We start from the raw sequence: 27,755 nt of genomic DNA, 5'->3' as shown, positions 1-27,755 counted from the left end.
AACACCTTTTTGGAATGTTACCTCCGAGATGTCCACCCACTTGTTATCTCAACTGCACGTGTAGCTAACGCGACCTTCATTTCTTCTTTCAATTACAGTTCAACATCGCGATTGTCGACCAGCCGGACGTGCTAGCGGAAACGAAGAAAGTGCTCCAAATCAGCCAGCATGAGTCGATTGTCACGCGGCTGCCACTGTGCGTAGAAATCTCTCTCCAAACGGTGGAGGGAGATAATATGATCCTTGAGGTTTGGTCCCTGGCAGTACAGAAGGATCAGTGTGACCTGCAGGTTCGCGCCACGCACGCCATTTACAACCGTATGGGACTATTGCTCAAGTCGCTACTCTCGGTGACTCGTTCAACGCCCGCGTACAAACTTTCGCGCCGCCAAAGTGCGGACTCGTACCAGATTTTCTACCGGATTTACATCGGCGAACCTCAGACCCATCAGTTGGGTAAGTACTCCTTATATGCGGCGTTCGATTTCAGCAATTCAGCGTCAATGCACCCTCGCGTCCCTGAAAGATCTAGAAAAACCCACACGGTGCGGTGCGTCACCTTTGGCCGGAGTCAGGTGCACAAACATTCCATTAGTCAAACTTGTGTCTATATTTGAATCGCGTTGGTCACGTACGGAAACACAAATTCAGGGGTACGAGAACACGGTGTGTTTTGTGGTCGTTCAACACAAATCAAATCAAAATAGTTGAGGAACTTTTATGATATTCTAAACTCCTGCAAAATAATTGGAGAAAAAATTCAATAATAATGTTAACAATGCAACCGATTGTTCTCGAACTTGAAGAAGTATTCTTCTTGATCAACCTACGAAAAAGGCACGTACAAACGAAAATCACCATAGAGCTCACTCGCCAGTCCATAGACACAAGATTGTCTTCATGAAGCCGTGCAGAATGCAAATATATTTGCACCTTCAACTCAACTCATTGCATCACAGCTTGGAAGCTGCTCAAACAACCTGTTCAAGCACTGTTAAACGCTCGCTCACTCACACCTAAGCTCATCGTTGCATGGAAGACTCTAGGCTATCCAACAACAGAGCTTTGGAAGGCCCCCAACCAAATGAGGCAAATTTGAGTTTTGAAGCTACCAAACGTGCGCGCCTCGGCAAACTTTCATTCATGTGCCAGCTGGCCAAAAACGGAACGAATCGAGAGCTACTTTCACTTCGATCGAGTAGTGCATATGAACGGTATGAAACAATTTCAAGCATTTCATTCATGGTAAAGCACAGCGCAGATCTTACGTGTCGTCCCGCCGATTTCGAAGTTAGTTCGACTATCTTTCGCTGTGATGTAGCATGCAGACATCGCGCAGGTACGATCTGGGCACGAATTCCGGCAGTGCATGCAATGTCTTCTTCTGTTCAATGCCGCAGGCATTAGATCGTATTTTTTCCCTCCGTGCCACCACAGCCATACAAGGAACGAGGAAAAAAGTGAATTGCCTTCAGGCCGAATCTGTCCATTCATAGGCGAGAGCTGTGGTTGTCACAACTACTGCTGCTACCTCCCTACTATTAATACAAACACTACCCTGAGCCCCCCCACTAACGTTGATCGTTCTTTGTGGCACGACCGTCCAGCCACGTTGATCTACGCGCGCGTTCGGGGAACCTGCAGACAACGGAAAACCCCACGAGAAAACAAAAACAACAACCTACAAATTGATTAAAAAATATATCTCTCTCTAGCCAGCAGCTAAACGACCTTGCAGCTTTATTGCCGAGTCGAGTCGAGGCTTTTATAGTTTGCTCAAATACACACACACACACACACACATCGGATTAAGTTGTATGTGCGAGCGCTGAGCAAAGTCCACTGAAGTCAGTGTAGCGTTGTAGTAATGCATTGCATTGAATAAACATGAGATCACAGCAGCTGCAGAATGGGACGATCTCTCGCTCTCTCTGGTCGCGCATAGATCAATCGTTCAAGAATCACCTTCACAAGGCTGACGGATTGACCGCGCACACAGGTGAAGCACAATTAAGTCGAATTTCTAATCCCCTTGAACGATGGTCACCGAGAAGGACCAACTCGCCGCTCTGAGAGAAGAACTGATGTCCAAAGAACAAACGAAAAACAGCTCAATTACTGGTGATTAAATCGTGCAAACGTAATTTCACACTTTTTTCACCTGAATTCCAGCACAGCGAAATGAAGCAAAGTGTTTGTCACTGCTGTTGACTCGCGAAAGCCACGCCACAGTCAGGAGTTGGTAAACAATCATTAAATCCCATAACGGCGAGAGAAACGCGTTAGTCATTCCTCGAACTAGGTAATATAGAGTCACTGTATGTACAACCGTAATCAAGTCCGCGCTATTGCCACTGCTGTAGGAGGACGATGCGGCTAGATGTCACGGCACGTCACGAAGACGGGTCAAGGTTGGAAAATTACCCATCGTCAATAATGGCATTTGGTCTCTCGAGAGGGATTTTCACCACTTAAGTTCAAATTTGGGTAATATTGACACCGAGTAGTGCGGTGCCTGTGTGGACGCGCAGTCCTGTTTTTTTTTTTCGTGTTATTTTCCGTCTCTTTTATGTCGCTGTTCGAGTGCATGGGGTGATTGGTCATTATGTGTGGACGCGCAGTCCTGTTTTTTCGTGTTATTTTCCGTCTTTTTTGTGTCGCTATTTGTGTACATGGGGTGATTGGATTTCTTCTTCTTCTTTTTTCATTTATTTTTTGTTCGCGCGTTCGTTGGCCGATGAATTTTATTTTTGTTCTCTTTATATAGTTTTCGATAGAAACGATCCGATTTTTGTTTTTGAGACAAGCAAGTCGTATTGCTGGATTAAGTCCTTTCCGTATCATCGAGGATCGGAAGGCACGTCGACGGATATGTTTTAAGGCTTATGATATAAAATAATTTTAATGAATGAAGCCCTTCCTACATCACCGTTGATCGGAAGGCACGCCGACGGAGTTTTTCGGGAGAATCGCGGTCGAATTAATACTATATTTAAATCCCTAGATAGGTATCTTTCCGCAGCCGGCTGCCTAAGATTTTTAAAATTTCAACCCATAAACAAATTGCTCATGGTCGCATCACCTACCACAGTGAATCCTGACCTCATACCCATCCTACTAACCCCTCAAAACTCTGATACTTTGTCGGAGACGCAGTCGATTTGGCGGTCCCATCACTCAAGTATCGGACTAACATTCCCATCCACTTCCCCGTGTCTTACCACTGGTCGTGGCCGGCGTCGGTATTGATCAGCACGATAGGGACCTTTGAAAATTGCGAAGGGGTGATGATTGGTTCCTACTTTTCATCTGTGGTCCACAGAGCAATGTTTGGGGGTCCTGGTCAATAACGAAGTAGCAGCTACGGGTAGACACCAATGCTATGCTATGCTATGCTAATTTGGGTAATATTGACACCGTCCAAACAACCTCTGCACAACGACGACTAATCGATTCGGACTAAACTATTTCATAATTGAATCACAAATAAGGCAAATTAACCAATGTTGTTGGTAAATAGTGGCCAGAAGCCTTGAAAAACATTCAACCTCAAGGTTCTTTCAAAATTTCAGATTTTTTTTTTTGACATTCTATGAATTAAAAAAAAATCTGGACTTTTTTTATGTGGAGAGAGAAACATATTTATTGTTCAATGAAAATTTCGGTTGCCGCCTCATTTTGAATACATCCAATGGTTTTTACCAAAAATTTTATCTATTTTTATAGGGATTTCATCAGTTTCATTAATATTTGCACTTAAACCCATGTCAAAGTCAGTTGGGAGGAAAACAACATAATGTATAATAAACTTTATTTATTTAGACATGCTACTACCAAAACTTTGTGAAACATCTAAAAATTAAACATCTTTATTTTTAAGTGAAAAAATGACAAACTTTGAAGGTCTATACCGAGCTCCAGGGTGCTCCAAATTTCAATGTTACATACACCAAAAGATGCGCAAGGATCTTGCCTACACGCCAATGATGTTGAAAATAAACGCTTCAGTGGCCAAAATGCATCAAAAAGTGACATTTTTAAATAAATCTTTTTTTACGGGTTGAATCCCATTTAAAATTCAAATGCGAAGCTCCTGTTAAGTCCAATCAAGTTCATATTTTGGATTTGGGCTCAATACGCCCACCAGATCAAACCCTTGAATGCCCGCCAAAAAGTCATTTTCCTAGTCTTTATACAACATAGCAATTTTCTGAGGCTTCGGCCAAAAATTATTATTCACAATGTGAGTTCATTTCCATTAGACCAATGAACTAATTTTGCATCATCCATACAAACAGGTTATAAAAATATTCTAAAATTTGTATCTTAGAACTTATCAGCAAAAAATTGATACACTCTACAAAATACGCTTTTAGGACATTTCACACAAAAAAAAAATTGCGCATTATAATCATTTTTGGTTATAATATTATACTCTCATTTTTTGGATATGTTTTCGATGACAAAAAATTCCATATTTTGAGCTATGGCACAAGTTGGTTAATACTCCATTTGTAGCATTTTTTGAAAAAAAATCAAGATTTTTTAAAACGGTGAAATAGGTCGAAAAAATTTAAAGAAATTAAATTATACTGAAAATTTCCGCTTTTAGCATAAAAATATCTAATAAATTAAAATAAACATCATCAATTGGTATGGTTTAAAAAAGTATTTTTGGGCCTTTTCAAAATTTTATGTCGATTTTATGTCATCTAAAGCATCCAAAATTGATAAATTCAAAAATGGTTCAATAGATTTAATTCTATAAATTAAACAATTATATTATTTAGAGGGTAACATTTTTTCAGAAAGTTTTCAGGAACCTACAATTTTATAGAAAACTCCAAAATCGAGCAGAAAAAATCCGTTCTCAAGATATAGATTTTTTTAATATTTAAATAGCCTTTTGTCAAAATTGTATGGAATTTTGAATAAACGAACCAGTGATGCAAAATTACTTTTTTGGTCATAAAAATTTACAAAAAAATAATTTTCAAAAAAAATTGCTGATTCTTGAGGGAAAGGCTCACCTAGAAGATTTTGCACGTTTTATTTTTTATGCTTAGAACATTGATCTGACTCGTCACGTCATTTAGGTTCCTTGAGGGTCATCCTCTTCATCATTCAAGAAATAGTTGTTTATTCGAAGAAAATTTTGTTAGATTTGTTTAAAACATTTTTTTTATTTTTTGATATTTTGGATAAATTTAAATGGGACCTAAAATTAAGTTTAAATTTTTATTCTTGGTGATAGAAAGTTCCAAAGGAACCTTTGTTGATCCATAGAAAAATCTTTTTATCAATTCAATTTTTTGGCATTGTTTACCCTTTTTTTAACCGTTCACAGAAAAAAAAATGCTGGTAATATTCATCGGGAAATGGTGACAAACTTTGTGGTCAAAAAAAGAAGAATTTTACCCCAGAAAATGATGAATTTCCATCAATTTTTGATATATATCAGGTTCACATTTTTACACATTTTTTATGTAATATTACACAAAAAAAGGTAACATCCAACCTACCAAATTTTCAACATTCCAAAATTCAACTTTTTTCTGTGTTGTACATAAAAAATAACATAGGTCTTTAGGACCCTATTGAACGAAAGGCATTCTCCATTCAAAATTAAATATCAACCGTTTGAAATTTCACATCGGCGCCAAAACTTCAAAATGTTTTAGTGGAATTAAAATTTTAGAGCATCCATGGACCACTTTTTACCCTTTGGAGTGGAAATCTTAATTTTGACAAACATAAATAAAAGCCGTTTTTTCATAAAAAGGCAGACCACCATTGAATTTACAAGCGAATTTTATATATTCTCCATTATGATGACACTTTATCTATTGCATTTTTATCTTCAATATGAAGACTTCAATGATTTAAACGTAAAAGTAACACACTCTCAAGATGAAAAAATAATAATTAATATGCTTCCTCAGATCATAAATTACACTTAATTAAAATTTCGCTTGCATATTCCAAACAGCACACCATTATCGAGCAATATATCAAATGAACACAGGTCTGATTACCAACACACACAATCACGAAGCAGGATTTTATCTAATCCGCCTCACTAGCGTGGGTAGTCGTCTGTCTAGCCTAGGCTGTAGAACCAGCAGCGTGTAAGTGAGAAGAAAACATGCCTCTCACAAAGAACCGGTCGTATGCAGTTTCTGCTGCACAGCTTCGTCGGACTATTTTTAGATCAGATCGGGATGTTTTTGTTGAACCCCTTTCCCTCCGTCCCTCCCACTACACAGCCGGTAGACAAGACCGCAATCAGTCGCGCCAGATTTTAGAGCCGATCGAGTCTCGCGTGATCCTGACTTGGTTGGTTTTTTTTTTTTGCTGCTTGTTTGCATGCTCGAAATGCGTGCAGTTGTTCAGAACACACACACACCAGGGGTACGAGCACAGACATCCATCACTCGGTTTACCTTCGGGGGGAGAGTGTACCGGGTGTTCTTGGACCGAGGAGATCGCCAGCAACAACAAAAACAACTCTTGAAAAGCTAATGATAGTGTACGATCAAGGAAGTTTTTTCGCGCAAGAGTTTGAAGTAAGTTGTTGAAGTAGCGGCGTGCGTTCCGGTGTTCGTGAGATGTCAGTTATCGCACCTCTACCTTTAAAAAGCGGTTGATACGGTGAATTTTCTAGAATCTGATATGAATTCAATCCTCGCGAATAAAAGAGTGTCAATAAACCTGCTTTACATGCGACGACCGAGTGAGCGCGCTTAGCAACAGGCTCGGCGTTCTTAAAGCAATCCCGTAGAACTGACCTTTTCGAAGTCGCGAGCCACACAAACAAAGAAGGAGGAAACCGACTCACCGACGACGACCGCCAAGTTGAGGTGGCAACAGTCCAAATCGATTACGATTCGCAGACACCTCACAAAGTCGAAAACCGATGAACACCGGTGAGCGGTGTTTTGGAAAAGAATTTCATAGATATTATTAAGTGTAACTAAACCAAATGGTAGAGTCGATAGTCCAGTTTTGGAATTCCTGAATAACCCACCGTTACAAACAAGCATCCGTTTATTTTGGCTCGATTTGCTCACCTCGATTTCCAAGCCTGCAATTACCTTGGCCAAAAATTGTCAAACCCCCAGTTCACATCCCCACCGGTTGCAGCTCATTACACTTGCGAAAGTGTCATCGGGGATTGTTGAAGGGAGCGGACCGCGACCGCGCAAAGTAGCGTTGGCTTAAGCCAACTTGTTGTTCAGATTCGTGTTGTCAGGCGCCGCCGTTGGATTGGTGGGGACGACCAGGGGAAGGACACTCTACCGCGGTGACGATAACCGGCTTGACAATGTCGAGTTTGCATGTGTTTGTGTGTGCAGTGCACGTATGCAGATAAGGGCAAGAGCTTAAGCACTTTGCAATTTATCTTTTTACTCGGTGAGCTTTAAAAAAGAAACAAGAGACCTTTTTTTCTGTTATTCTCTGAATCCCGGTTGAATCTGCCGACGATTTGTGTTGATACACAAGGAAGAAATGTGATGCACTCGTGAAGGACTTTCCGGCTTTTTTCTACTTTCGATGTTTTTCAAAACCATTCATTTGCTTTGAAATATTGCCTCTACAAACAGGCTCTCAACTGAAAGATTATCAAATTGATAGGCAAACTATACAATGAATAAACAAAACAATATTTGATTTCACACGGTACATCAAATTGATAAGGCAACGTTCTAACATTTACTTTAAACCTGAACAAGGGTTTCAAAAGGACTAACTTGCTATCAATAAGAAAAAAAAAATATTCATTTGAAAATGTGTTTCAATGCATTCATAAAATATTCTGCGCAAAACTTTTAATCAAATTTCATAATAAAATAATTAGCATATTTTATAAAAAAAAATACTAAATTAATTTAACCATGTTGTACAAATAGCGCTAAAGGACGTATTACACTACGATAAACAAACAAACAAACTTTTTGACAGTTTGGCAGTTTGCCTGCCTTTGTTTGCAAAAACGTCAGCCTGCTTACATTTGGCATTGTTTGCGAGTTTGCCGTAGTCTAATAGCTCCTTAAATTTTCATAATTTAACTCAATTTTCATTCTGTGTTAAGTTGTACCTAGGAAAGTGTAATTGTCCGACTTTTTGAGTCCAATTAAAAAAAAATAGGACACATTTTAAAATAAGGACAGACGATTTGTATGATTTTTTTCTGGATTATTTGATTTATTTATATTATTTTAAATATTAAGCTTTTAGCATTCAAATCCAAACATCTAGAAATGTTTCACAATGTTGATTACAGTCCAGACTCGATTATCTGGAGGCCTCGGGAAAAATTCACTTCGGATAATCAAAACTTCGGATAATCGAATCACGAAACAATTTTATTTTCGCTGTCTTATTTTTGATTGTCGAGCTTAAGTATGACCCCTTTAATACGCCAAAGTGATTTACATTTTTTTAGTCCAAGATGGCGGCCAAAATGGCGGTGACGAAATATTGGAAAATGCATTTTATTATTTAATAATCAATCAAGTATTCAAATTTGACAAAAATGTAGTCGTAGAACTCGAATTTGTTGTTTAAAACAAGAATAAGAAAAAAAACGAAAAAAAAAATTGTTCGGGATTCGATTATCCGTAGTCCCATACAAACCTTCGGATAATCGAACTTCGGATTAACGAAACTTCGGATAATCGAGGCTTCGGATAATTGAGTCTGGACTGTATCTGTAAGATTATTTCTCAACAGCTGATACTTTATTCAAACATCAAAATGTATGTCAAATGGCCATTTTCTGCACAACGCTTACGCCTTGTGTTGCCAATGGGAAAATAACAAAAAAAATCTTACTTTTTTAGCCAGAGAATCTCGGTCCAAACTTGGGCCCGATCCGTGTTCTTTTTATTAGCAAAGGTAATTGGATTACTCTTTAATATAACATTTTGTCTTGCTTTTTTCAATGTTACACTTTTGAATCTCAATAATTTGTTAACTTGTTTTTACTACAATTAATTTAAATTCAATAGTATTTTTTTTGTGTCGTCATACTGGAACTGATCGAGGTAGCTCTTAATTTTTCAATATAAAAAAACATAATAAATCGTTTATTTTTGAATACTAAAATTTTATAGTTTGTGAAATTTGGTTTGGTTATTTTTTTTGTAATATCAAATTTCCACTAAATGTCGTATTTAAAAAAAATCCCCTTATTTTTTAATTTTTGCGCTTGTTATTTTCCCCTTTATTACAGTTTTGTTCGAAAAATAAATCAATAAATCGTTTTAATCAAAAAAATGTTGAAAAGTGAAAAGTTGAAAAGTGACAGGAAAAGTAAGTAGTTTCACGACGGAATTGCAAAAAAAAATATTGGTTTCGAAAAAAGGCTATAGTTGGTGACTTTTTTTGAATTTTACAAAAAGCACTTGAAAAAAAATGAAAATGTATCCAAATGCTTTAATTCATTCGAAAGTCATATTGCTAAAATTATGAAAATTTAGGTTTACTTGAGAAAAAACAGTATTTTATGGAAAATTTAGATCCGTTTTTGAACTAGACATTTTCTACATTTAGGACATTTCCAATGCCTTCTTGCGACAATACTTTAAATAAACTTCACGACCACAACCGCTCGGAAAACGTGACTGAAGCTTTCCTCCAAGTTCAACGATAGAAGAAGCACTCGACCTTCTCAACGAGAGTCTTCCCGCTGACCTTATCATTTTCAACCGGGCTCGATCCCACCAACGCCCATCCCATCAAACCGAGCTACCTCATTGCTACGGCTTAAAATCTCATCGCAGTTTTATGACCACTCGTTACCGGCTCGGAAAAATACACATCCATTACGAGGAGGCAAAAACAGCGGTCGTCAAATCGACTGTTGACTGTTAAATACAGCCCCGCCCACATCTACCAACATCGAGTCTCGTGCCGCGGCCAACGTGGCCAACCTCCTGGAGGACTCTGGTTTGTTCCAATATTGATAAAAGGAATAAGTGGTCGAACTCTGGACGCCGAGTTCTGCTCAAACTGACGCCAAACGACCTGTTTTGATCGTCCGATGCAGATCTTGCTTGCCGTTTGCACTGCACAAACAAAGCTCATCAACCGTTTTGATGGCTGCGAAAACATTGTCGACCAATCAAATGGTGCAGGGCTCCTAAGCGCCGGCCGTGACGCACGCCCTGGAATCTGGCTCGAGCTAGTTTTTCCCCACTCGGGGGTTGTTTTTCCCACCAGTGTGTCACTCTGCGTCGAGTGCACTCGAAACTATCTAAGCACCGGGAAATGTTGCACACTGCTAAATTGCTGGAGGCACCGCGGGTAATAAATTCTTATCACTATTTTATTTATTGCGACGTTGTTAAACTTTTACTCGTAACAGTTTTGGTGAGTGTAGCTGACCGCTGGCGGGTGATAGTTTGTGTGTTTATTTTAAGGTTCAGAAATTGACGTCGCCGGAGAACGGGCACTAATCTCTATTGATTTTTTGCGCGAATCGCTGTCTGCCAATGTCAATTTGTTTGGGAAAAGCGCGGCGGATTACATGGTTGTGTCGGCATTCGCCGACATTATATCATTTCTGGTGGGTTATGAAACGGCAGCTTACAGGAATGGGCGCTGAAAAGTTACAAACAATAATCAATTCTGCTTAAGAGGCAGTATTTGTAGATTCTGCTCGGTTTGTTCTAGAGGTCGTATCGAGGTGCTCCGATTTGGATGAAACTTTCAGCGTTTGTTTGTCTATACATGAGATGAACTCATGTCAAATATGAGCCCTCTATGATAAAGGGAAGTGGGGTAAAACGGGCATTGAAGTTTGAGGTCCAAAAAACATGAAAAATCTTAAAATTGCTCGCATTTCCGTAAAACTTCATCAATTCCAACTCTCTTTGATGCATTCGAAAGGTCTTTTGAAGCCCTTCAAAATGTGCTATAGACATCCAGGATTGGTTTGACTTTTTCTCATAGCTTTTGCAAATTACTGTTTAAAATGGATTTTTTTAAAACCTTAATATCTTTTTGCAACAGCCTCCAACACCCATACTCCCATAGGTCAAAAGATAGGTAATTGCATAGACTATAAGCTTACGGTATTAACTTTTTGGCCAATCGCAGTTTTTCTCATAGTTTTACGATTTTTCTAGAACAAACATTTTACAACGTTAGTTTTTGCCCTGTAGGCCAAGAAGACGGCACTTTTTGGTCTCAATTTTGTCATATTCGGAATCCTCGGTCAATTTCACTTAAATTAGGAGTATTGGAAATGTTATTTTGATTTAAAAAATAATTTAATAAAACATTTTTGAAAAAAGAAATAGATCTTCTTTACCCTATGATCAATACGTCAAATGCTGTATCAAGTAGGCGAAAACTTGTTTTACCCCTAATCCGACAAAATTCTAAATAATATTTTAATTAATTCTAAATGGCATTTTTCCTATCAAATTCTTAATTCCAACACCTCAATCTAATGTAAAATTTTCTGAGGATTCCGAATATGTCAAAATTGAGACCAAAAAGTGCCGTCTTCTTGGCCTACAGGGCAAAAACTAACGTTGTAAAATGTTTGCTCTAGAAAAATTGTAAAACTATGAGAAAAACTGCGATTGGCCAAAAAGTTAATACCGTAAGCTTATAGTCCATGAAATTACCTATCTTTTGACTTATGGGAGTATGGGTGTTGGAGGCTGTTGCAAAAAGATATGAAGGTTTTAAAAAAATCCATTTTAAACAGTAATTTGCAAAAGCTATGAGAAAAAGTCAAACCAATCCTGGATGTCTATAGCACATTTTGAAGGGCTTCAAAAGACCTTTCGAATGCATCTAAGAGAGTTGGAATTGATGAAGTTTTACGGAAATGCGAGCAATTTTAAGATTTTTCATGTTTTTTGGACCTCAAACTTCAATGACCGTTTTACCCCACTTCCCTTTGTCGTAGAGGGCTCATATTTGACAAGAGTTCATCTCATGTATAGACAAACAAATGCTTAAAGTTTCATCCAAATCGGAGCACCTCGATACGACCTGTTTCACATCGGTGAAAAACTCGCTCTTAAACTATACACAGAAAAAAATATAGTCATATTCATCAGGAAATGTTGACAGATTTTGTGTAAAAAAATGATTAATTGATGATTTTTCATCAGTTTTTGATGAATATTCATCAGGTTCACATTTTTACACATTTTTTATGCAATATTACTCAAAAAACAAGTAATTTTCAACATTCCAAAATTCAACTTTTTTTTCTGTGTACCACGCACAACAGCGCCGAGTATCCTGTCACAATATTGTACGTACACAGAAAAAAAAGTTGAATTTCGGAATGTTGAAAATTTGGTAGGTTGAATATTACCTCTTTTCTTGAGTAAAATTATATAAAAAATGTTGAAAAATGTGAACCTGATGAATATTCATCAAAAACTGATGAAAATTCATCGTTTTGTGGAGTAATATTAATTATTTTTTTTACACAAAATCTGTCACCATTTCCATCATTTTTTTCTGTGTAGTGCACTTTTTCTGTAAACTACCATTTGTATGCAAGGGGAGTTGCATCCGGCCGTAGTCAGCGCACAGTAATGTCATTTATTTATAGCTGGCTCCTGGTAGTAAAAATAAATAAAAAGCAAAGCTGGGCTCAAAGTAGGCAGCAAGGCTAGTTATTTTAGAATAAACAACGCATTTTATGTAATTGACGACTATGTCCTGCATCCAAGCGTTTTCACAACGAATAATAAATAAATTCGAGTTTCGAGTAGTTTCTCGTAGGAATCTCGTAACCGAGAACGCCAAGGCAATGCTATAGAGCGGACCTTTTTTCTGTTTATTTTTTTGAAATAAATTCTCATGTCTCAATAAGAAGTTAACTTACATCGAGTGATCTAATTTCCCAGAAATCTAAATTAAATTTTCCAAGCAAGTCAAACAATGTAATGAAATGAATATCAGATAAACAAAACAACCATATTAACTATAAATAAAAAAGAAAACGATGTTTATTTTTACTCTGAAACACTATCTACCCTTTTCTGCCAGGTGTTATTTATAAAGTGAAAAAAACTGTCGACTCTAAATGTAATTAGCAGCATCAACCAGCAAAGAGTAAAACTACTCTTCGTCTGCTCTCAGCAAAACAAATTCATTTAGATCGTGGCACACCTCCGCTGTAAAATTACCACACGGTTGAAACTGTTGCAGTTTATATTTAACTGTGCAAGTCAACAAAAACAAGGACTTATTTAAAAGTTGAGTCGTTTTTTAGAACCGCATAAAACTATGTTACTCAACCGTCAGCGCCAATTTAGTGAACAAGCATTTGCCATCCCTTATCCAGAAAGCTCGACATTTTACAGATAATTCTGAAAAAAAAGTAATAACCATTTAACGAGAATTGAGCAATCACCATTGCTACAATGTCGGCGGCAAACACTTCTTTTTCACGATAACGACCACTTTCGAAACCGCTTGTCGAACCGCGTAGATTTATGGTCGCAAATTGTGCCACCTCAATTCCCTCCGCAAACTTCGTCCATCCTACCTCCCCGCATAAAAAGACAGGTGAAAGGATCGACAAAATTTGCGGTAGGGAAAATCGCGCTGGCTCTAAACTGAGATAGTTATTAGTCGATTTCTCATTAGCACGATTAATGGGCGACGGCGAGGGACAGGAAGTGTCCGCTGAAAACCAGATTTAGTCAGACTATCTATGCGGCTGCAGTCGGCTCCTGCAACGAGCTTCTACTTGATAAACAGAAGGGGGTTTAGGGTTGTATTCAATGTTGATGATTGTTTACTCAACTCTACGTTTTCAAAGTCATGTTTAGGCTTTTGTCACAATTTGTTAAAATTTGGGACACAGAACATACTCCAATCGACACAATTGCATTTTAGTTAATTTTCGGTCAGTACACTAAACTTATCATTTTTTTGGGACTTGAACGCTATGGTTTCATTCTAAGAAGCAGGGCGTCTCCATGTAATCATTCTAGGCAAAGGAGATTCAATGGAGACGCTTGGTTCTTTAGTGTTTAGTACTGACTAAAAACGAACAAAAATGCAATTCTGTCAATTGATTGTGATGTGGAATCCCAATGGTGAAAAATCATCAGTTACAAAATTTACTTCCAGTATAAAGCTGTATAATACTTAATTTAAAACAACGTAATTCCTTTAAATTTTTTAATGGAGACGAGTGGTAGCTCAAAATCGTTAAAAAATTGTACTTCTTTTCTGAGAAGAAACAAAACAAACTGCATACCGGACTCCCCGCAGCATTCCACATATCTCAAGTTTTGCATGCAACTGCATCTCCGCGGGAAGATATTAATTAGCTCCCTCGAGTTGACTAATGGCCTCAGACCCGGGAAGAATAATTTAAATTCCTTCGCCGATCGAGTGCGGAAAAGTGTGCGGGGGTGGCTTTGGTACGTGAGTCAACGCTTTTTTTTCTCTCTCGACAACTTTCGATGTAAATTCCTTGAGTGTTTTACTGTCTTGGCTGAGCTACCACATACCACCGTGCTTGGAAAAAAAAAGTGACAAGGTGTGACCTCAGCGCATACCTCGTTCCACCTGGATGCAGCTCGTGATGCCGTTCAGAACCAGGCTGGTCAAAGTTCTGCGAATTAATTCCATCAATTTCCGTTGGAATGTTTGATACCACTCATATGTGGCGCCAACCCAGTTGGTTGAAAAATGCATAATTAAACTGTGTGTGAGCGATTTTTTTAAGGTTCATGTTGTTCATTAAAATGGCTTCGAGGCACGAACCGGTTCCGATTGTCGTGTTGTGTACCCGAGAACAAAGAAGTTTGTCGAATTTGGCCCTGGGCTGGAATCGCTTAGCATAATTTGGTTTTAATTGGCTTTGATTTCACCTGAAAATGGGTCAATTGCTTGAAATTGGGTCGCTCATGTTTATGTTCTCCCAACGCAAGTACTTTTCTAGTTAAAAATGTCCTATGATCGCCTCATTGCTCAACTTGTGAGTAAAGTAAAGCTCACGCCATAGAAAGTTTGAGTGGGCAAAGTAACGATTTTATCAGAATCACACAGCCAACGACGCTTGAACGAACGAAACAACAAATCAACACACTGAGGTTCTGAATTCATTATCATGCATTTGCATAAGAGTTGACTGTCTTCGAATCGGATATTGTACGCCCAAGAAAAGGGTCGAGAGTTCAGCTCGGGGCTGACAGCCGTTTCGACGTTGGCGTAGGCTTATTTTTTGTGAATGAGTTGCTGAATATCGAGGACAATGAGTATTCAATTGTGTTCGATTTTGAATGCAGCACGATTGACAGGAAACTAAACGTTATCGGAGATTTTGGCAGGAAACTTTAACTTCCTTTTAATTATCTTCTAAAAATAGGTGAGTAGTCCCGATTAATGTCAAATTTGTGAATCAATAAAAAATCAGAGGATCGTGATTTTATAGCGATTTATTTAACGGAAATTTATTTATGAAATATTTGATATACGTCAAAACTTAATATTTGACCAATACCATACTTTAGTAAGAAAGGCAAAATTCTTGAAACGAATAAATTACATATAATTATACTTCATTTTATAGAAATAAGCAGTCAATTCATATAGTTTCACCACAAATCAACACCAGCTGTTGTGTCTACCTACTTTTTACCTCATGCATAAACTTTATAAGCATCGGCACGTGGATTCAAGACAAAAAAAAACAAACTTCTTTCTTTCCTTCTGTGGTTTACGTTCGTCCAAAACGTGAGCTGTGTCCGGCGTCACGTTTGATTTACCGTAAACGATTGTTCCGAGTAAATTGTTACAATTTGTTTGCAGCATATCTGGTTCCGACTAACTATGCGGCAAAACAATTTCCGCTCCGTACAACCTTCATTAAGCAAACTAATTGCACAGCGAAACTAGTTTAAATCGATGCTTTTGAGTGCAGGAAATTATTAGAAAATCTATTAAATTAATTAGCTACTAGTCGAAGAAAATTATCCCAGCCGAGAATTTCAAATCTATTTCAAATCACTTTTATTTTTAGACGCGTGAGAACCCACCCAGGCAACACAATCGTCATAACCCAACCGCGAGTCAAATCACCAACTCGTTTATCATTTTCTCACCCTTTTCATTCGGCTCATTAGCGAATCATTCGCAAAAGCTCTGCGAGCGCAATGGCAAAAAAGCCCCTCGCGCCAGCGTATAATTAGATAATGCTCCCGCCCCAACCTAACTCACCCCAAGGGGGGGGGGGGTATGCAATCAATCCGGATCACCTGCTCGCGCGCCCGGCTTGATACGTCACTTTGATCTTCTAAACCGCAAGCATCGCGATGATTGTGCAATCAATCATCGTCATTTGCGCGCCACCGCCGCCGCCTTAGATGAATTGATCGCGACCGCTTCCCGCAACCCGAAAATGTTGCCTAATTGTTCGTGAGAGTGCACTTGGCACATCTGCTCGCCACAATCGAGTCTCTCGAAATAGATTCGCGAAAGCACCAGAAATAAATTCGCTTAAATCTAGAAAGGCATTGTTTTGTCCGAGATTCCCAACTTCCGTCAGAAGCTGAATCTCTTAAAAGGTCAATTAGCACACGTTGGAGCACGCGTGTATCACGTCGCGTCGTACCGGTGAGTGTAGATCACATTGCTAGTGTGTCGCGTGTTTGGACGCCCTTGCCTCCAGGCCAGATGATTAAGGAAGGAGACTCTGTCTGTGTAGAACAAGAGCGAAACTTTCACGAGTCGGGCCTCCCTGTAGTCGGTTGGTTTTCTTTGTTGTTGAAGAGGTCTTCCTGTATTTGCTATAGCTAGAGTGAGCAGATTGTGTGTTTTAATAAACATGTCGAAAACGTGACATGATGGAGGTCTCTGCGCTGAAATTTGATATTTCTTAGTTAGAAATGCTAGAATGTGTTAGATTTTTTTAAATTTTGACTAAGCATTCAATTTCTTGTATTTGTGGTTAGATAATTTCAATTACGTTTATTTTGAATTTTATTACTTTTATAAATAAATTACCGATTTTGGTGAAACTATGACCAATTCATTAGAATAGTTTGTTTTTATTCACATTACAACCGATGTTAGGTAAAATTTTATTAATTTTGCTAAATGGAAATATTTAGAATTATTTAGAAATTTTTCAACTACACATAATATTACACATTTTTTTTGCCTAATAGTCTGTCACCATTTCCTGATGAATATTACTAGCATTTTTTCTGTGTAAAGAAAACGGTACCTATAAATATTTTGTGCAGAAAAAATACCACATGCTCATCTTAGCCAAATGTTGTACCCTAGATTGGAGCTGGTTAAAACCTAAATTTTCATACATTAATTACTTTTTTAAATCGCTAATAACTTTGTACTATAGTTTTCTTGAACAGACGGAATTAAATTTTGATAAATTTTTGTAGAACATCATTCTAAAATACTTTAAAGCTTAATCGTTGTATACAAACTGTCGGAATGAAAGTATTTTGCGACAAAAAAAAATATAGGAAAATTTGTTACACACAAATACAATTGTCGTACAACCATTTCGCACAATCTTTCAATAATTTGTTTTAATTCAAAGAATAAAAAGAAACAAATAATTAAAAAAAACATTGAAATGAGCCAACTTTTATAAAAAAAAATATAATATTTTCTGTTCATCGCAGTTTGAAAAAAAAAATGTTGCTGTTTATTTTATGATTATGACTTTAACCTAGAAAGGTCATTCGTCCCTAGAAAAAACCATGTAAATGATCAAATTCTTTGGAAAATATATTGGACTTACTTTAATCTTCAAGTTATAAATATTCATCACCTTATATCTGTGCAATTCTCTACGAAATGATTCAAAATATTTTTGAAACTGGCTGAAACTTTTTGGGTGCATTTTGTTTGCCCCAAGACACTATTACCTTAAATTTGAGTTCTGCGTCCTGACTTTAGTCAATTTATAATGATTAATTGCCTGTTAAATTAAAAAAATATAGTTTTTTTTTTAAATATTTCATCACCGCATATGCCGCCATCTCACCAGTTTGACCATATCAGTTTCCATACTAATTTGATAGCGGACCATACAAAAACTTACCAAAAACTCTTGAACACATATTCTTTATCGATTTGGTGTCTTCGGCGAAGTTTAAGGTAAAGATGAAGTGAGAACTACATCGAAAAAAATGTTACGCAGAAAATTTTACTGATTTTTCAAATTTCTTCTGCCACTAAATTGGTTTCTTAAAAAACACTACATATGACATAAAATGCCATCTTTGCGGAAAATTCCAGAAAGGCCAAAAAATCTTTGACGAAGTAATGACTATTTGAAAAAAAAAAGTGATTAAAAAAGAAATCCTTAAAGGGATCAAACAATTATTTGACTTCATATTTGAATGTAAAACCTAATTCAAAATGTACATTTTTGAAAATTTGATAAAGTCCACTTTTTTCATGTTATTGTAGTTTTTTTATTACATTTTGAAAAAAAAGTCGCAGTTTTTCAATTTTGTGCCCATGTTTGCAATTTTTTTGAAAAAAATATTCTACTTTTTTGAACTTTGTTGATTCGGTCTTTGGTTTCTGAGATATGGCCATGCAAAGAAAATTGGAAAATGAGAATTAACCAGTGTTGCCCAATTAGCCCTCGTTTTTTGATCATTAATTCTTAAACTTTAAAACTTTTATTCTGATGAAAAAACCCCAAAAAATAAAACTCAAAATGACAAACTTGCTTTTTTATTCCTAAAACAAAATCAGTTTATGGAATATTCATTAACATAGCTAAACTTTACCTTTAAAAAACGCAGTAAAATCTATTAACATTTTGAATTAAGCTTTCACTTGTACATTTATACTAAAAAATTCAAGCTTTTTGATAATTCACATTCCAACAAAATGGTATTTTTTGTCTCTTTTTTTCAATTAAATTGATTGATTCAGAAAAATATTTCGAAGGGACCCTCCATAAACCACGTGGACATTTTTTTAGAAAAATCAATTGATCATACAAAAATAATAGTATTTGTATGGAGCGTGGACAATCGTCGAGCTTAATTATGATCCCATAACTACTTCAATGTTATTTTATTTTTTTAATTTGAGATGGCGGCATATGCGGTGATGAAATATTAAAAAAAAACTATATTTTTTAATTTAACAGGCAATTAATCATTATAAATTGACTAAAGTCGGGTCGCAGGACTCAAATTTAAGGTAAAAAGCAAGAAAAAATGCGAAAAAAATTGTTCGAAGTTCCATCCAAACCTTTTGGATAATCAAATAATAATAACTTCGGATAATCGAATGAATAATCAGATGATCGAGGTTTCGGATAAACGAGTCTGGACTGTATTAAGTTGGATCAGTAACATTTAATTGCTAAAGCATAAAAAAATTATAAATGGTTCTGATAAGATTTTTCTATGCGATAATTTTATCTCATGCTTTTTCTCATTTATTTAAGCATACAACATATTGATTAAATAGTTCACACAGTAATTGAACAATTTACAAAAGGGTAATTCTCTACCAACTCACACGAAATCGGGAAAAGTTGCCCCGACCCCTCTTCGATTTGCGTGAAACTTTGTCCTTAGGGGTAACTTTTGTCCCTGATCACGAATCCGAGGTCCGTTTTTTGATATCTCGTGACGGAGGGGCGGTACGACCCCTTCCATTTTTGAACATGCGAAAAAGAGGTGTTTTTCAATAATTTGCAGCCTGAAACGGTGATGAGATAGAAATTTGGTGTCAAAGGGACTTTTATGTATTAGACGCCCCGAAAAACGTATTTTTCATCGAAAAAAACATTAAAAAAGTTTTAAAAATTCTCCCATTTTCCGCTACTTGACTGTAAAAAATTTTAGAACATGTCATTTTATGAGAAATTTAATGTACTTTTTGAATCTACATTGAACCAGAAGGGTAATTTTTTCATTTAGAACAAAATTTTTCATTTTAAAATTTCGTGTTTTTTCTAACTTTGCAGGGTTATTTTTTGGAATGTAACAATGTTCTACAGAGTTGTAGAACAGACAATTACAAAAATTTTGATATATAGACATAAGGGGTTTGCTCATAAACATCAAGAGTTATCGCGATTTTTCGAAAACAAGTTTTGAAAAAGTTACTTTTTGCGTTTCTCTTTGTTTCGTCGTCCGTGTCTGTCGCGGGTGACCATGAACGGCCATGATCGATGACGACCAACTTATTCAAAACTTTTTTTCGTAAAATCGCGATAACTCGTGATGTTTACAATCAAACCCCTTATGTCTATATATCAAAATTTTTGTAATTGTCTGTTCAACAACTTTATAGAACATTGTTGCACTCTAAAAAATAACCCTGCAAAGTTAGAAAAAACACGAAATTTTAAAATGAAAAATTTTGTTCTAAATGAAAAAATGACCCTTCTGGGTCAATGTAGATTCAAAAAGTACATTAAATTTTCCATATAATGACATGTTCCAAAAATTTTTTCAGTCGAGTAACGGAAAATGGGAGAATTTTTAAAACTTTTTTAGTGTTTTTTTCGATGAAAAATACGTTTTTTCGGAATTCTAAGTACGCCATCAAATCGGGCGTCTAATTTTACATAAAAGTCCCTTTGACACCAAATTTCTATCTCATCACCGTTTCAGGCTGGGTAACCCTTAGGACAAAGTTTCACGCAAATCGAAGAGGGGTCGGGCAACTGCTGTGTGAGTTGGCGGAGAATTACCCAAAAGTAACATATCAATACCTAAAAGGAGATGGTTTAAATTTCTGATGTGCAAGAGAATGCATTTTCGTGCCCTTCCAATCTTAAACAACGCCCAGAATCATCCACAATCGTCGTGCAATGGCCCCACCAAGCCACCGGGTGTAACGATTTGCAATCACTCAACTATGCACTGCTCATGAAAAAGAAAAATCTCCCTCATCTTCACCATCATTGCATCTTCATCGTCTTGACGCCGCGTCTGAATCACTAAATTTATGTGCAAGTGTGCGTGTGTGTTGGTGCGTCGCGTCGATCGTACGTTTTTATTATGATGATTATTTTCATTTTTATACCGCACATACCATCTTAGCGCCATCCACATTCTTCGTCTACTCGGTGGAGCGAGTAAAATGCACTTGCCCCAACACACACACAGAGACAGATATTAAAATCGCGACGACGACGTCGCGACCTAGCCATTAGTACTTGTGTGTAAGGTTGGCGGGTGGTTGGTGTTGGTGGGGGTTAGTTGGGCCCCCCATTTTGGTGCTCGCTTCCTCTCTCGGTATTCGCAGCTTGCGAGAGTAAAGAGAGACTTGAACGGTCCCCATTCATCAATTCTACTACAATCATCGCGGCGCGCGCGCCAAGTCCAACTTTGAGCAGGGTTGTTTTGGTAGTAGTCACATGGCGGAATTCCTGCCTCGACGACGTCGGTATTAGTCGACGCCGCCATTTGCGTGGTCCATGTCGTAGTGTCGGCTCAAAGTACACGTCGTCGAGGAGCCGTTCTCACTCACAAACTCACTCAGCAGCACGGCTCTTTCTCATTTGGTATTTTTTCTCGGTTTTCATTCCGCAACAGGCGATGGTCACAAGCAGTTACGTGTCGGACAGTTGTGCACCCAGATCGGAACGCTAACCATGGCCGTAGCCTACCGCACCAAGATGACAATCTCGCCCACGCAAACCGGACGCGACAACACCATCATGCTGAAGAGCGACCACTTCCTGAAGGACATCAGCCCGAAGCACATCCGGTACAACTACAACAAGAAAAAGTAAGTCAGAACTTCCGCCGACGGCGGCGCGGTGGTTGGCGCCAAATTCCGAACCAAACCCCAAGTGACATCTACGTGGCAAGCTAGTGTGCACAGTGTGTTTAAAGAATGATAATTTGTGAAGAATCAAGCGTGAAACGCGCCATTGACGCACGCGATGATTACGTCCGTTTTCGGCAATTCCTCCGAATATCTGTGTGTGCCTTGAAGACGACCAACACGGTCAAAAAAATGTGCCAATTCATTCGGATTTTTTTTTGCTGATAAAGCAGCCAAAGGTGATAACAATTACCCCCTCGTGATGTCCTGACGTCTGCAAAAGTGGGCAAGTGGGCGACCCCTCGCCAACCAAAAAAAAAAAGAAGAGAATTCACAATCTCAGTGGTTTAAGCTGCGTGTCTAAAATTAAACATTTTACGCCCATCTAGACGGAACAAGTGAAAAGACAAACAATGATTTTTTAATGGGTGACATTTTCGAAAAACGAGTTTGGTTGGGACATTCCCCCAGAAAAAAAAAATATTTCTCGCAAAAGTGACACGGTGCTGGTGACCGGTTTTGTTGAAAGTGTGCGAGCTGAGTCGAAAAGTCACGTCCGTCTTCGAAAAAACGGTTTGTGCAACCATCATTGTGGAGCGGTTCGCTGAATTCAATTAAAGTTGAGTTTGGTTTTCCAGATGTGATTGCGCTACCAAAATTGTGCATGTTGTTGGTCTTTCCGAGAAGGCACGCTCTTAAGATAACAAATCGAGGGGGGAAACATTTAGAAAAGTGGGAAAATAACATTTGGAAATAATTCTTGGAAACATTACAGTCTTGTTTATTCTGAAAAGAGCTAACTTCGAAGAATCAAATTTATTTACAAAATTTAAAATACGCCATTTCGAGATGTTGCCACCGAAGTTGGAATCACATGACCCCGTAGATATACAAGTGATTCTGGAGAATTCTCGTGAGTCACGATGAGATAAGAACGACTTTACGGCTTATGTCATTCATGGTGAATTGAGCTGAGAATCTTCAGCAGTTAAAATTCATTAGCTCTTCCCTTTCACTAACAGTATGCACTTGAGTGTTAAATTAACACTGCAAAGGTCGAGAGTTCAAGTCTTTTATTTGGTGGGTTCTTGAAATGAATTGCTATAGAGGCAGATTACAGTCATCGAACAAATTTGAAACACGGAATTCTAATAAATTGCATTTTCTTTTCACACTGAATTACTGAGCTCTGGCAACTTTGTTAGTTTGTATTGTTTCCTTTTTTCTTAAAATTTAAATAAAATTGTATTAAAATCTGGATGTCCCTCTTCAAAGGATGCCTATTCTGCTTGATTGTGTTTCCCTATCCACCGGAAATTGAAATAAAACTACAAATATTTGTGTTGATTTAACAGCATTATAAAATCACTTAAATGCAAGATAACAAACTTTATTCATGTCATTGAGATAAGAAAATCACACAATCATTCATTGAATTTAATATTTGTAGAGCAGTTCTCTAGCTATTCACAAAAATGAGATTGCTCAGAAAAAAATGGGAATTTTCAATCAACTTCGATACAGTGGAAAAAAATGACATCTTTTTTTTGGCCCTTTTGAAATGTTAGTCTTGATTTGAAAATTTTGAAAATATTGTTTTCGAAAAGATCGAAAAATTTCACAAATGTTTTATACTTTAACATTGTGAATCGGACCATTAGTTGCTGAGATATCGACGTTAGAAAATGGTGGGTTGTTTGGGTGAGACTTAGAAAACATTAATTTTCCTGCTTTTTAAGCCTTTGCATGGCAATATCTCAGCAACTAAAGGTCGTATCAACAAAGTTCAGAAAAGCAAAATATAAAGAATTTAGCTTTTCGAAAAGATTTGACATAAGCCATAAAGTCGTTCAAAAGTGGGCAAACATAAAATTTTTTGCGACCAATATTTCGTTTTTTTCAAAAATCCGTATTGATTCAAAAATTCATAACTCGGTCAAAGATGTTCTGCACAACCTGAAATTTCTGAAAAGTTGGTTATGTCCCCGAAAACATATAAAAATAGTCTTTTTTTGCAAATCATGTTTTAGTGACAAAAAGTTCAATTAAAAATTACCATTTTTTACCGTGTATAATTTTTTTTCAGTGTAGTCCTTATCCATACCTACAACTTTGCGCAAGACACCAAATCGATCAAAAAACTCCTTCAAAAGATACAGATTTATGAATTTTCATACATTTTTTTTGTATGGACAGCTGCCAAATTTTAATGGAAAATTATATGGACAAACTAATGATGCAAAATGGCTGCAAAAGGGCATAGAGAAAGCACCAACAAAGTTTCAGCCTGATTAAAAAAAAAAACAAAAATTAAAATTGAAAAAAAAAGATCGATTTCGTAGAGAACTGGTCTCTAATAAACTTGAAAATCCAAACAATACATTCCTATCAATTTCAACGAAATATTCTGCCCATGATCGCATATATGACTTTGATCAAAAACAGCATGCTGAGAAAAACGCATGGCAAGTTTGTCCCAGACAGAACACTATGTGATAAATATTCGAGAAAAACTAGATTTCATAAAGCTTTCTAGAACAAAGTACTGAATATTTTTGGGTTTTCTAAAAGAGAACACGATTTTGAAGCAAACAGCATTAATAACACAAAGGTGATGTAAATTCATATGGGACATTTATGCGAGCATCGTTGTTATGAAATTGTTTTGACCTGCTCTCAGATATCTTATCAAACTTATTTCAAACGTGGATTTTGCCGAACCTAGTATTTATAACAGTCTTTTATAAGATAACCCAATGTTTTTAACAACTTGATAACCTTTGCAGATAACAAAAGGTAAGAAATTGAACAATGCTTGAATTTCGAAACCAAAAATTTTCCAACCAATTCAAGACCTACTCCGCAGGTTATCCCACCAAAAACAAAACAACTCCTGTGTTTTCATTGCCATCCGACCTCGAGAGCAGCACCAAATTACGCTCGAATCATTTGTTTCTTTACGGCCAAGACGTAACAGCACTGCTTTATCATCGACCTTTCCCTTCTTCCCAGACTATCAACCCACTATCACTACTGATGCTTTCACTGAAATTACGCAGTGGCTCGAAAGAAGCCATTTTTTGTTTTTATCTCGATTATCCCACACGCAATTGGTCACCATCGCGTAATAAGAGCGATCTCTATTTTTATCTCATCACAGTTGGTGATGATCTTTCCCGTCCAGATCAAAGTTGGCTAATTTTGACGCACGTGGCAGTCAAATAATTACCAAAGTTTGATTGAGTTCCATACTTCGTGGAAGGTGGAGAACCGCGTCCCACCTTTTTTCTTCAATTTTCCCTTCACCTGAGAGCAAAAGGTTGCCCATTTTTTTTTTTTGCGTTCTGGCGATACTTTCAACATCTGGCCCGAGTAATGGGGTCCGCCACACTCTGAAAGATGAGACGCCCACACTCTCGACTTTCTATAAACCAACCGCCCCTGTTGGATACTTTTGTGTGTTTTTACCAGCGCCAAGAAAGATTGCTTACAAGTCACTACTGTGACCACGATCGGATTACCCCCGGCGCGACGATGTAACAAACTATGTTTGTTCGATGATCGCATACTTGTCTCATGTGAAATTGAGTCATTTTTTTTTTGTTTTTTGGGTCTTATTAAGTACTTAATTTTTTATGAGGTTTGAGCAAACTGAAAAAAATCTGTTTTACATTCGAGTAGAGTTCAACAAAATATGCATTCCTTGATCTGCCCGGTACATATTAGACTGTTCCAGCAAAACGTTTAGCTCATTCTTGAGCACAAAGCGAAAGAGGGAAAATCGCCACTCGTTTAAGAACAACACGTTGCGTTTAATCGCGTGTTCGGACCATCTGGACTCAAGTTTCAGTTTTCGTTGCACAATGGATTGGGGCTGCAAATGAGCAGTTGAGCAGGCGCCCACACGCGCGTTTGTCACACAATTTTCCCCACACAATTTCCAGTCAGACTTTAGAGCCAGCGGATGCTGGCTTGATTTGGTATGATTCCAGTTTGCCTCTTGAAGCTTTTATGTGTGGGACGCTAGTCAGCTTAAGAGATCCATTTCACCTTCTTTGGCTCTCGGTTCGTTGATGGACTGGATTTGGGTTTAATGTGGGCACCTGAATTTATGGGAAAAGTATTATTTATGGCTGTTGGGGAGTAAGACGTGTGGGAAATTGCGAATCATGCAACACCACTTCGTTATTATGCGTGGATTGCGTGGGGGAAAGTAACAAGAGTGGAATTAAACGTAGTTCTTGGGGCGAATTAGTTTTTATTACTATCTCTGAAACGAGAGAGAAAATGAACAAATATGACATTGCTCTTATTTGCGTCAAATTTGTTTAATATTCCAAAAAACTAAATCTAAATTTCAAAGCAAGTACGCTGTAACAACCTCAACCATCGATCGGCATCGATGTCGCAACATCCCTTCAGCGTGGACACTTGCGTAACTTCCCAGGCCAGCCAGCCAGCAGAGACTAGACGCCACTTGGAAATTCCTCCGAGCATGTCAACGTAACCACGTTATTCTAATCGTCGCCGGTCTGTCATTTTTTTCCGCAACCATTTTCCACTAAGCCAAGTTATCAGTTATGTTGTCGGCGAAGAAACAGTTGACGATGCCAATTAAGTGCAACGGCGACCATGGCGTCACCTTTTGGCTTTATGATTATCAGCCCCTGAGATTTACCTTTAAACTATCGTCACCCTGGTGAAGGACAATGGACGGGAGGATTTTGCATGCCGAGGCAGATTTAGATTGAAAATGCATTCGAGCTGCACACTATATGGGATGATCTAAGAGGAGAGCGAGGGAGATGTAATTGATTATTCAATCTCGGTTGATTGAACCGAGATGAACTGTGTGCTAGGTTCGGAAACTCTGCTACAAAGTTATGATTTGTTGTTTGATTAGAGTTTCCTGGGTGAAGGCAAATTAAATCACCATTGGTCAACTACGTCAATCGAAAATTAACAACATCAAAAAATTACAGCACAAACTATTTTTTATATTTTCATAAAATTTGGACCCAGTATTGGGGTTTCAGATATTTGAACATAACACTTTGACTCATTTGATCAATCACAAGTCATTCAAATACTTATCCAATAATTCTGCGCAAAAAAATCTGGCTTTGAGTTTTTTTTTATATTCCTCTAAAGTCCCAATATAGTTCAGAGAAGCCTAAATCATCAAAATTTTCAATTATTCGAAGATCTCCAAAAACAACCATTTTCGGAATCACAATTTCGAGACTAATTTCAAGATTCTTCAGGTAAACTGAAAATTCGAAAAAAAAATTGAAGTATACAAAAAAAACTATTTATTTCATCTTCTTTTGACAGGATTCTGATTAATTGAATCATTTTATGAGCGATTATTTATTTTCTGCTTCAAAACAGTATTTTAGTTGAAAAAAAAACTTTTACTGGCCCAAAAGCCCTACGTAAATTTTTATGTACAACGGTAAAAACACGATTAAAAACCATTCATGGCTACTTTTCCCATTTTCATACAAAAAATTAACAAGTCAACCTTTTTTCAATTGATCAACTTTGGTCCTCTTGGAACGACCTGTCAAGTAGGGCCGTGAAGTTATTTTTTTAAATAATTTAAAAATCCATTTTAAATTCCATGCGGTCGTACAAAAGGTCATTGCACTCAGGAAAATAAACTTTGTCTTTGTGAACAACAATATCACCAATTTAAGCTTCATTTTAGGACCCAATTGTCATTGCCTAATTTGTTTTCACCTATATCAGTACCTTGGGTTTGTTTGTCTTTTACTCGTTGGTCTGACAGGGGAATTGGCAGCCACACACTCTTTAATCTGACAGTTTTGGTATGACAGCTTTATGATGGATTTTGATATTTACCAAGCGTGAAAGATAAATACTATGGTCGCCATCTTGGATGACATACAGTCTAGACATGATTATTCGAAGTCATCGGAAAAAAATTACTGCGGATTATCGAATCATGAAAA

General features: G+C 37.4%; 1 protein-coding gene across 1 annotated transcript in view; it reads left to right on the top strand.

Annotated features, from left to right (window-relative positions):
• LOC6032900 (autophagy-related protein 13 homolog) overlaps positions 1–27,755 on the top strand; it is a 49,178-nt gene that overhangs the window by 17,317 nt on the left and 4,106 nt on the right. Inside the window, exons 2-3 of the mRNA XM_038260363.1 lie at positions 99–456; positions 21,546–21,741. Of these exons, the coding sequence (XP_038116291.1) occupies positions 99–456; positions 21,546–21,741 (554 nt within the window). The remainder of the gene's footprint in view (positions 1–98; positions 457–21,545; positions 21,742–27,755) is intronic.

The sequence above is a fragment of the Culex quinquefasciatus genome, chromosome 3 (genome assembly GCF_015732765.1).
Source record: "Culex quinquefasciatus strain JHB chromosome 3, VPISU_Cqui_1.0_pri_paternal, whole genome shotgun sequence".
NCBI lineage: Eukaryota > Metazoa > Arthropoda > Insecta > Diptera > Culicidae > Culex > Culex quinquefasciatus.
The sequence above is the reverse complement of the archived record's forward strand: the minus strand, read 5'-3'. Positions and strand labels throughout refer to the sequence as shown.